The sequence below is a fragment of the Gobio gobio genome (genome assembly GCF_949357685.1).
Source record: "Gobio gobio genome assembly, chromosome: 18".
Taxonomy (NCBI): domain Eukaryota; kingdom Metazoa; phylum Chordata; class Actinopteri; order Cypriniformes; family Gobionidae; genus Gobio; species Gobio gobio.
This window is the reverse complement of record NC_137111.1, coordinates 50302473-50314972: the sequence shown is the minus strand read 5'-3', so window position 1 is coordinate 50314972 and position 12500 is coordinate 50302473. Positions and strand designations below refer to the sequence as shown.

At 44.0% G+C, this 12500-nt stretch overlaps 1 protein-coding gene across 1 annotated transcript in view; it reads right to left on the bottom strand.

Moving 5' to 3' along the window:
* stk32c (serine/threonine kinase 32C) overlaps positions 1–12500 on the bottom strand; it is a gene marked incomplete at both ends in the record, with an annotated part of 117913 nt that overhangs the window by 5907 nt on the left and 99506 nt on the right. Inside the window, 2 exons of the mRNA XM_079843405.1 lie at positions 115–240; positions 11034–11150. Of these exons, the coding sequence (XP_079699531.1) occupies positions 115–240; positions 11034–11150 (243 nt within the window). The remainder of the gene's footprint in view (positions 1–114; positions 241–11033; positions 11151–12500) is intronic.

Here is a 12500-nt window from a genome sequence, read left to right as displayed (position 1 = left end):
GGGAGATCAGAACACACACGTTACAGAGTGTGTGTGTGTGTGTGTGTGTGTGTGTGCGCGCCCGCGCGTGTGTGTGTGTGTGTGTGTTCTGTCACTGCTTGAACTCAGTCTCACATTGGGAACAAACCCGGGCTCCATCTTCTTCTCATACACCTCGTCCCAGTTGACATCGGAGAGGTAGGGCGACGTCTGCATCTGAGCCAGGCTGCTGAAGCGGTGCTCCGGGTTCACAGTCAACAACTACACAAAACACACAAATAACTCCATCAGGACGCTTCTCACAAACACACACACGCGCACGCACACACACACTCACACAGGAGACACACACTCACACACTCACACACACACTCTCACAGGAGACACACTCTCGCACACAGAGTGTGTGTATAAATGTGTGTGGATGAGTGTGTGTGAGAGTGTTTGAATGAGTGTGTGTGAGTATGTGTGTGAGTATGTGTGTGTGTTTGTGAGTGAGGGTGAGTGTGTGTGTGAGTATTCTTGTTTGAGTGTGTGTGTGTGTGTGTGTGTGTGTGTGAGAGTGAGAGAGAGTGAGAGAGTGAGAGAGAGAGAAACACACGTTACAGAGTGTGTGTGTGTGTGTGTGTGTGTGTGTGTGTGTGTGTGTGTGTGTGTGTGTGTGTGTGTGAGAGAGAGTGAGAGTGTGTGTGTGAGAGTTATTGAGCGTGGGTGTGTGTGTACTTGTGAGTGTGTGAGTGATTGAGCGTGGGTGTGTGTATGTGTAGCTCAGTCTGTCAGGTGTAGACGGCCCACAGGAGGCGCTCCAGAGCTGAGGGCCAATGAGACGTTGGGGATCCGTCACAAACATTACTCTCTTATCAAACGAGGGATGATTTTATAATGAACTGACAAGTTGCTTAATGCATAAATGTTGTAAAGCGCAGAAGCTCCTGGCTCAGGGCTCACACACACTCACTCTCTCCTGGCTCAGGGCTCTCACTCTCTCTCTCTCTCTCTCTCTCACACACACACACACACACACACACACACACACACACACACACACACACACACACACACACACACACACACACACACACACACACACACACACACACACACACACACACACACACACACACACACACACACACACACACACACACACACACACACACACACACACTCCTGGCTCAGGGCTCACACACTCACTCTCTCTCTCTCACTCACACACACACACACACTCACACTCACACTCACACACATACACACTCTCCTGGCTCAGGGCTCACACGCTCACACACACACACACACACACACTCCCGGCTCAGGGCTCACACTTTCTCTCTCACACACACACTCTCTTGGCTCAGGGCTCACACACACACACACACACACACACACACACACACACACACACACACTCTCCTGGCTCAGGGCTCACACACACACACACACACTCTCCTGGCTCAGGGCTCACACACACACACACACACACACTCTCCTGGCTCAGGGCTCACACACACACACACACTCTCCTGGCTCAGGGCTCACACACACACACACACACACACACACACACACACACACACACACACACACACACACTCACACACTCTCCTGGCTCAGGGCTCACACACACACACACACACACACACACACACACACACACTCTCCTGGCTCAGGGCTCGCTCACTCACACACACACACACACACACACACACTCTCCTGGCTCAGGGCTCACACACACACACACACACACACACACTCTCCTGGCTCAGGGATGGGATGTGCAGTGTCTGCATCTCTCCCGATGGAGCCCAGACACGAGCCATCGATCCGCTGAGACTCTGATGAGACGGATACTCAAGCTGAGAAGCGTTTGTGAACCGACCGCTTTCCTGTGTGTGTGTGTGTGTGTGTGTGTGTGTGAAATCTCAAACCTCACACTGTTGATACAGATGAATAAACATACTCAATTATGTTTCAATATGTACAAAATGAGGGTTTTTTTTCTTCTTGTTTTAAAGAGGATCTGTCTTTAGTGTGTGATGCTCCAGCTCTTCTCTATCTCTGTGTCAGTGGTTCTGAAACGCCTCCATCTTGAGTTTTCTTCCAGGAACCAACAAGTCCTCGCAGGATAAAGGGGCGGGGCCTGCTTGAGTTAGTTAGTTGTGTGTTGAGACTGCTGGTTATGGTAAGGGGTGGGGCATTTCCCAAACACCAATCACAACACACCGCCCCAGCCGACCAATCAGAGCACAGTGTGCTTTTCAGAAGGAGGGGCTTCATAGAGACAGGAAGTAAACAGAGCGTTACTGACAGACTGGGAAGAGAGGAGCCGCAACAATGGAGAACATGAGGAGATAATCAACATTACAGCAGGAAAACCTGCTCTAGTGGAGCCAGAGACACAAGGCATGATATGGGCTCATTAATTATCCCACTTTTCCTTTCTCCTCCTCATTTATTCCTCATCTGTCTGTTCTCAAACCCACATCTTGTCTCCGGAGGAAAGATCTCTTGGAAACATCCATAGGTTTTCCTAATTAGCGATAACATTAAATCCAGACATTTGGGACAAATGATGAGATGCGGACGGAATTGATCTTAACCCCTAGGGGTCTACACAGTTTCGGGGAGTTGTGACACGCTCTGACATTTGTGTTTGTTTCAGTTGCTTATAAACACATTACTGGTGTCATTACACTGTGTTCAGCACAAACTGGGCTACCACCACATGTGAGCAACATGTATGTACACGCTTGCATTTTTGAGAGAATAACGTGTATGCATGGTTTTTGAAAAAACTAAAAAACTTAAGTCACAGAAATACAACCACAAAACACACAGTAAACATGTGTCCACAGGACTTTTGACTAATGGGTGTTCTTGCCTAGAGTTTTTGCTTCAAACTGATGTGAGAATCATTGAGCCTACTCATTCACATAAAACAATATTGATTTACATTTTGTAAGACTTTTTGTTTACAAAGCCCGTGTGCAAAGAGGCGTGAATGATCATGAATAATGCTGTGATTGACAAAAGCTAGAGAGGACAAAAGAACCGCATAATGAATGAGCCTAAAGGTCCTTTCACACCGGACGCGATTTTGACATGCGAATAATTCGCGCGATGGTTTTATTTTTGGATCAGCTGTTTGTGTAATGAGAGCTTCCACACTGAACGCGAATATGCTGCGGCGAAAAAACAACGTATTTTTTTTCGTATCGATGTCGATTTTTTTTAACACTCGCAGTGACAGAAAAGGCTCAAACCAATCACATACAAGGAAACAAAGGTGACGAAATGTCCAGTTGATGTCACTAGCCATTCAATCAACATTAACCGTTGCCAGGTGTCGCATTTCTCGCGAGATTACAGGCCTTTGCACACTGAGTCCGAAATTTTCGCATACGTTTTTTCGTATTCGTGATCCGAAAAATTCGTCACGCACAGAGACCATGCACACTGAGTCCGATGCGTATTAATGAATGCGTTACGAAAAAAAATGCAAAACAACACAAAATACCGTCTTCCTCCTCCTTATCAAGGAGCTGCGGATTATCCAGACCGATTCAAAGTTGAATGTCAGTGGCTCCGTTTGATGCTTTGCTAGCGATACTGGAGACACATATTAAAAAGAAGACCAGCAATCTCCAATCCTGAACAGAGACTGGCAGTGTCTAGGATCCGCGCGCACACACACACACACACACACACACACACACGGTTTACAGGGAGTTGGTGTGCTATAATTATAGTTGTGATATTGTAGTATTTTTGATACAATAATATTTGTATATATAATTGTAGGTATCTGAGGAGCACTGGCGATTCATTCTCCAGCACTGCCAGCAGTTTTAGGTTGGGCATCAGCTGTAGATGGGAAAAACGGATGCGAAAAACGCAGAAAATCGAACCTGTTCCGATTTTTTTTTGACGGACGAAAGTTTCGGAGGCAGTATGCAAGCGTGACTGACATAACGTGAGGTCGAATTTTTTTTTTGACAAGCGAAAATTTCGCATGCGAATTTCGGACTCAGTGTGCAAAGGCCTTAAGCTGTAGTTGTGTTTACAGCTGTACAGATGCAGCTGTGTTTGCCCACTATAGGCTACAGATTACCATATTATAATCAATACGTTGATTTTTTTCTAACCTAATTGTGTCCGCAACTATGGAAAGTGAATGTGTTTCCGTTAGTACGACTGTGGCACTTAAATGTTTACATTGTGACTCAACTGGAAGCATAGCTGGAAACACACCTGCTCCGGATCGACTGGTTCCTTTTGTGTGTGTGTGTGTGTGTGTGTGTGTGTGTGTGTGTGTCTCGTCAGATGCGGTGCTACTGTCTCTGGAGGAGCTCCTCAAACTCTCCCACGGACATTTGAAAGTAAGTTCGGAACCGGCCATGATAAAGTTTCAGACTCTCTGTTCTTTAAGACTGTGTGCACCCAAAACCTTCTTCTCTGTCTTTTAAAGAAAATTTAAAGCTCCTCTCCACTGAATAATGAAGTGTCCGTGTTTTCTCAGCTGTCGCCGCGAATGTTTTGGAATGTTGGAGCTCTGAAACATCGCAAACTCGCGTCGCGGCTGATGTGAATGGTTTTAACGCGAACTATTCATACACGAAATAATCGCTTTTTCCGCTTTGCTTTTTCGTTACGCGTCCGGTGTGAAAGGGCCTTTAGAGTCAGTGATGTGAGAGGGAACTATAAGAAAGAATATGAGGACAAAACGGGACAAAATAAATATATTTTTTGTAGTTTATTTAGAATAACAATATAAATTGAGAGCCAAAGGCCGAATGTCCTATGTGGGCCAGTATCAGGTCACTATGATTCTCAAAGAAAGAAAACATCTGAGGGGATACTGACAAGAGATCATAGCAACTATCATAACATTAAAATAATGTCCACTCTTAACAGAAAAACATGATATGATCTCATGCATGCATGTCAAGTCAACTTTATTTCTATAGCTCTTTTCACAACACAGACGCTTCAAGTCAAGTCAAGTCACCTTTATTTTATTTATATAGCGCTTTTTACAGTACAGATTGTTCCCTTTCGAGAGTACTCTCGTGTTGCGTTTAGCTAAACGCTAGGGGAATTTCCTTACCTCGGGATTTTGAAGCAAATTTTTATCCTAAAAATACCATGTAAAACGCAGTGCAGCTGCACACTCAGCAGGAAGCAGCTGCGTGCTGATTGGCTGTGCCGCTGCAACTGCAGGAACCTATGGCCAGAGCCCGCTGGGCGGGAAGGACCAATCAGGTCCCTCTAATATTCCCGCCACAAAGGGCAGCAGAATTTGCATAGCCAATGGTATAAAAGACCCTGTCTCGCCAGGTTCGTCAGATTATTTCTTCTTCAGCGACTCACCTATAATCACTATAATTATGACTTAGCATGTCCTATTTTTTACTTTTTATCTCACTATTATGACTTTTAAAAATCACATTTTTGACTTTGACTTTTTATCTAATAATTAGGACTTTTAAAATCATATTTTCAACATTTTATCTCTTAATTATGACTTTATGATAATTGAAATGAGCTAATCAGTAATATAGTTGAATATTTAGTGTCCCCGACTGAGCAAGCCGAATGGACCGCGTCAAAATTTTCTTTTAATAGAAAGTGCTTTTAAGAGGCTGCGTTAGCAGAAAATGAGCCGCTGGCGAACAACTGACATCTCTCTCTTTTCAAACAGATTACAGAGAATATTTGTTTGATTGATTTACATTATTTAAAACCTTCTTTAGACATATGTCTCATGTTTGTGTGATAAGTATTCACTAAGTTACAGTTCATTTTCTGACACGTATCAGAGAGAGGCGGCAGATCGCGCATCATGTTTGCTTTCATTATTTTGCAAAACTTTTGATTTTATTGTGAGTGTACACAAATAAAAGTAGAAACTTAACATATTTGAATGATGAATAACACTTATGTGTGTATGAGAAAAATTGATGGAGTTATTTGAGTCTCTTTCACACTGATGAGAAAAAAGCGAGGTGAAGTCGACCCCTGGGAGTTAATAATGACACTTAACAGCTGAAACTGAGCTTGTTTTTATAATTGATGAAGTTTATCACTGTAAAGCTGCTTTGAAATCTGTTGTATAAAGCGCTATAGAAATAACGTTCTGAGCATCACATTTCTTGTGTTCATCCACCTCTTACCCACAATGCTCTGCTCTTCTGATTCATCCGTATCTAACCGGTCTGATAAATGACTATAATGTCTCTCGTCTATCCTCTTTTCTTCACTCATCCATTTTCCTCTCATAATATTTCTTCTGTCTCTGCAGCGTTCCACTCGTTTTCTTCACTTAATTTAATATCTCTCATTATCATCAGCTCCTCTTTCTCTCGCTCATCTCAATCCTTTCCTTTATTCTCTCCTGCATCATTAGAGTGTTTTATTCTCTCTTCATTCATTCTGACTCCATCTGTGTTCTGTCTATTTTCATTCCTCTCCATCTTTTTTTCTATTTAATCCTTATTAATGCAATTTGAGAAAGAGGCTCTTCTGATTCGGGCCAGTAAGAGCTCACCAAACACAACGACCCATGACACCATAGCAACCACCTAGAACACCCTAGCAACTAAAGAGCTGCTAAAAACCCAAATCACCCTAGCAACCATTCAAAACACCCTAGCAACCATTCAAAACACCCTAGCAATCACCCAACTAGAATTACATAAAAAAAAGAATATGCGAGAGGTGTTAGCCTGTGTAAAGTCACTGTGTTCAAATGCTGTTGATTCCTCATGTATGATGTGAGGTGTGTGTGATGTGAGGTGTGTGTGATGTGAGGTGTGTATGATGTGAGGTGTGTATGATGTGAGGTGTGTATGATGTGTGTGTGTGATGTGAGGTGTGTATGATGTGAGGTGTGTATGATGTGAGGTGTGTATGATGTGAGGTGTGTATGATGTGAGGTGTGTATAATGTGCGGTGTGTATGATGTGAGGTGTGTGTGATGTGAGGTGTGTATGATGTGAGGTGTGTATGATGTGCGGTGTGTATGATGTGAGGTGTGTATGATGTGAGGTGTGTATGATGTGAGGTGTGTATGATGTGCGGTGTGTATGATGTGCGGTGTGTATGATGTGAGGTGTGTATGATGTGCGGTGTGTATGATGTGAGGTGTGTGTGATGTGAGGTGTGTATGATGTGCGGTGTGTATGATGTGCGGTGTGTATGATGTGAGGTGTGTATGATGTGCGGTGTGTATGATGTGCGGTGTGTGTGATGTGCGGTGTGTGTGATGTGAGGTGTGTATGATGTGAGGTGTGTATGATGTGAGGTGTTTGTGATGTGAGGTGTGTATGATGTGAGGTGTGTGTGATGTGAGGTGTGTGTGATGTGAGGTGTGTGTGATGTGAGGTGTGTATGATGTGAGGTGTGTATGATGTGCGGTGTGTGTGATGTGAGGTGTGTATGATGTGAGGTGTGTATGATGTGCGGTGTGTATGATGTGAGGTGTGTGTGATGTGCGGTGTGTGTGATGTGAGGTGTGTGTGATGTGCGGTGTGTGTGATGTGCGGTGTGTGTGATGTGAGGTGTGTGTGATGTGAGGTGTGTGTGATGTGCGGTGTGTGTGATGTGAGGTGTGTGTGATGTGCGGTGTGTGTGATGTGCGGTGTGTGTGATGTGAGGTGTGTGTGATGTGAGGTGTGTATGATGTGAGGTGTGTGTGATGTGAGGTGTGTATGATGTGCGGTGTGTGTGATGTGCGGTGTGTGTGATGTGAGGTGTGTGTGATGTGCGGTGTGTGTGATGTGAGGTGTGTATGATGTGAGGTGTGTGTGATGTGCGGTGTGTGTGATGTGAGGTGTGTGTGATGTGAGGTGTGGTGAGGTGTGTGTGATGTGCGGTGTGTGTGATGTGAGGTGTGTGTGATGTGAGGTGTGTGTGATGTGAGGTGTGTGTGATGTGAGGTGTGTATGATGTGAGGTGTGTATGATGTGTGTGTGTGTGATGTGAAGTGTGTGTGTGATGTGAGGTGTGTGTGATGTGCGGTGTGTATGATGTGAGGTGTGTATGATGTGTGTGTGTATGATGTGAGGTGTGTATGATGTGAGGTGTGTGTGATGTGAGGTGTGTATGATGTGAGGTGTGTATGATGTGCGGTGTGTGTGATGTGAGGTGTGTATGATGTGAGGTGTGTATGATGTGAGGTGTGTATGATGTGAGGTGTGTATGATGTGTGTGTGTGTGTGTGTGTGTATGCTGTGCGGTGTGTATGATGTGTGTGTGTATGATGTGAGGTGTGTATGATGTGTGTGTGTATGATGTGAGGTGTGTATGATGTGTGTGTGTATGATGTGCGGTGTGTATGATGTGTGTGTGTATGATGTGAGGTGTGTATGATGTGAGGTGTGTATGATGTGAGGTGTGTATGATGTGAGGTGTGTATGATGTGAGGTGTGTATGATGTGAGGTGTGTGTGATGTGAGGTGTGTGTGATGTGAGGTGTGTATGATGTGTGTGTGTATGATGTGCGGTGTGTATGATGTGTGTGTGTATGATGTGAGGTGTGTATGATGTGAGGTGTGTATGATGTGAGGTGTGTATGATGCACAACAGAAGTGCAATTAATGAAAAGACAATGCAGGAAATCGGAACGCATGTGGCGAAAGACAAAACTTGTAGTCCATTATAAGATCTATAAAGACAGTCTTCGTGCTTTCAATGTGGAACTAGGCAAAGCTAGACAGACCTTCTTTTCAAATATTATAAACAGAAACATAAACAACACGCGCACTCTTTTTGCTACTGTAGAGAGACTAACAAACCCCCCGAGTCACATTCCCAGTGAAATGCTCTCAGACAGCAAATGCAGTGAGTTTGCTTCCTTCTTCTCCGAGAAAATCATTAATATCAGAAATGCGATCAGCACATCCTTGAGTTTCTCTGGGGTGAATCAGATCAGACCACAGCCTCAGAAAGTTACTATGACTGATTTCGAAGCAATTGATGGTAAAATTTTAGAAGAAACAGTACAGCACCTTAAAACATCAACCTGCGCCCTTGACACACTCCCCACTTCTTTTTTCAAAAGTGTGTTTAACTGTTTAGAAGCAGATCTCCTAGAAGTGGTAAACGCCTCACTTCTTTCTGGGACTTTTCCAAACTCCCTTAAAACTGCAGTAGTTAAGCCTCTCCTGAAAAAGAGAAATCTGGATAACTCCATATTGAGCAACTACAGACCAATCTCAAATCTCCCCTTCATAGGCAAGATCATTGAAAAAGTTGTTTTCAGTCAGCTGAACAAATTCTTAAGCTCAAACGGATACTTTGACAATTTTCAATCTGGTTTCCGACCGCATCACAGCACAGAGACGGCGCTCATAAAGATTATAAATGATATTCGCCTCAATACAGATACAGGCAAAACATCAATTCTGGTACTACTGGACCTCAGTGCTGCATTCGACACTGTTGACCACAAAATACTTCTTGACAGGCTAGAAAATTGGGTTGGGCTTTCTGGAATGGTCCTCAAATGGTTCAGGTCATACTTAGAAGGGAGAGGTTATTATGTGAGTATAGGTGACCATAAGTCTGAGTGGACATCCATGACATGCGGAGTCCCACAAGGGTCAATTCTTGCACCACTCCTATTCAACCTGTACATGCTGCCACTCAGCCAAATAATGAAAAATAACAAAATGGCTGACCACAGCTATGCTGACGACACCCAGATCTACTGAGCCCTATCACCTAATGACTACAGCCCCATTGACTCTCTATGTAAATGCATTGATGAAGTTAACAGTTGGATGTGCCAAAACTTTCTTCAGTTAAACAAAGACAAAACTGAAATCACTACATTTGGAAACAAAGATGAAATTCTGAAGGTGAATGCATATCTTGAGGCTAAAGGCCTGAAATCAAAAAATCAAGTCAGGAATCTTGGTGTGATTTTGGAGTCAGACCTGAGTTTCAATAGTCATGTCAAAGCAATAACTAAATCCGCTTACTATCATCTCAAAAATATATCAAGAATTAGATGCTTTGTTTCCAGGCAAGACTTAGAGAAACTCGTTCATGCTTTTATTACCAGTAGGGTGGACTATTGTAATGGTCTTCTCACCGGCCTTCCCAAAAAGACCATTAGACAGCTGCAGCTCATACAGAACGCTGCTGCCAGGATCCTGAGCCGAACCAGAAAATATGACCATATCACACCAGTCCTCAGATCTTTACACTGGCTTCCAGTTACATTTAGGATCGATTTTAAAGTGCTATTACTTGTATATAAATCACTCAATGACCTAGGACCTCAATACATTGCAGATATGCTGATTAAATACAAACCCAACAGATCACTCAGATCATCAGGATCAAGTCAATTAGAAATACCAAGGGTTCACTCAAAGCAAGGAGAGTCTGCTTTTAGCTATTATGCCAGCCGTAGCTGGAACCAGCTTCCTGAACAGATCAGATGTGCTCCAACAGTAGCCACTTTCAAATCCAGACTCAAAACACATCTGTTTAGCTGTGCATTTACTGAATGAGCTGTGCCACTGTACGTGCTTTGTCCGAACTGCTTGCATTTTAATTTATATGCTTAAATTTAACCCTGTTTTTATTTTTATTTTTAATTATACTCTTTATTTTTATCTTTCAATATTTTCTTTATTTTTTATTTCTTTAAATTCCTATTATAACTGTAATATTTTTATTTCATTTCTGTGTAAAGCACTTTGAATTGCCACTGTGTATGAAATGTGCTATACAAATAAACTTGCCTTGCCTTGCCTTGCCTTGATGTGAGGTGTGTATGATGTGCGGTGTGTGTGATGTGCGGTGTGTATGATGTGAGGTGTGTATGATGTGTGTGTGTGTGTGTGTGTGTGTATGCTGTGCGGTGTGTATGATGTGTGTGTGTATGATGTGAGGTGTGTATGATGTGAGGTGTGTATGATGTGAGGTGTGTATGATGTGAGGTGTGTGTGATGTGCGGTGTGTATGATGTGAGGTGTGTATGATGTGTGTGTGTGTGTGTGTGTGTGTGTGTGTGTGTGTGTGTGTGTATGCTGTGCTGCTCTCACCTTCCTCAGCAGTGAGATGAGGTCTTTGTGCCAGGCCGAGCTGTACTGAACACTGACAGTACTGAACAACTGCAGCAGAGACTCCACCGAATTACTGCTGTGGATCTCATACGGCCTCTGACACACACAGGGAGAGAGACAGTCAGACAGACAGACAGACAGACAGACAGATAGACAGATAGACACACAGTTAGAGACACAGTCAGACAGACAGACAGACACACAGTTAGAGACACAGTCAGACAGACAGACAATCAGACACATTGTCAAACAGACAGACATACAGTCAGACAGGCACACACACACGTAGACACAGTCAGACAGACAGACACACACACAATTAGAGACACAGTCAGACACAGCCAGATAAACAGACACACAGTCAGACACACAGATAGACAGACAGACACACAGTCAGACACAGCCAGATAAACAGACACACAGCCAGACGCAGTCAGACAGACGCAGTCAGACAGACACAGTCAGACAGACGCAGTCAGACACACACAGTCAGACACACACAGTCAGACAGACAGACAGACACAAAGTCAGAGACAACGTCAGACACAGTCAGACAAACAGACACAGTCAGATTGACAGTCCGACACGGTAACACAGACGACAGTCAGACACACACAGTCAGACAGACACACACACACACACACACACACACACACACACACACACACACACACACACACACACACACACACACACACACACACACACACACACAGTCAGTCAGTCAGTCAGTCAGTCCAATACAGTCAGATAGACAGACACACACACACACACACACACACACACAGTCAGTCACTCAGTCCGATACAGTCAGATAGACAGACACACATTCAGACAGTCAGACACAGTCAGATAGACACACACACACACACACACACACACACACACACACACACACACACACACACACACACACACACACACACACACACACACACAGACAGTTAGAGACACAGTCAGACACACAGTTAGAGACACAGTCAGACAGACACAGTCAGACAGACAGACACACAGTTAGAGATACAGTCAGACAGCAACAGTCAGACAGACAGACAGACGCACAGTTAGATATACAGTCAGACAGACACAGTCAGACACAGCCAGATAGACACACACACACACACACACAGTTAGAGACACAGTCAGACAGACAGACACACAGTTAGAGATACAGTCTGACACACAGTTAGAGACACAGTCAGACACACAGTTAGAGACACAGTCAGACACACAGTTAGAGACAGTCAGACACACAGTCAGACACACAGTTAGAGACACAGTCACACAGTCAGACACATACACACAGTCAGACACACACACAGTCAGACGACAGTCAGACACACACAGTCAGTCAGACAGACAGACAGACAGACAGACAGACAGACAGACAGACAGACACACAGTCAGACACAAAGTCAGACACAAAGTCAGACACAAAGTCAGACA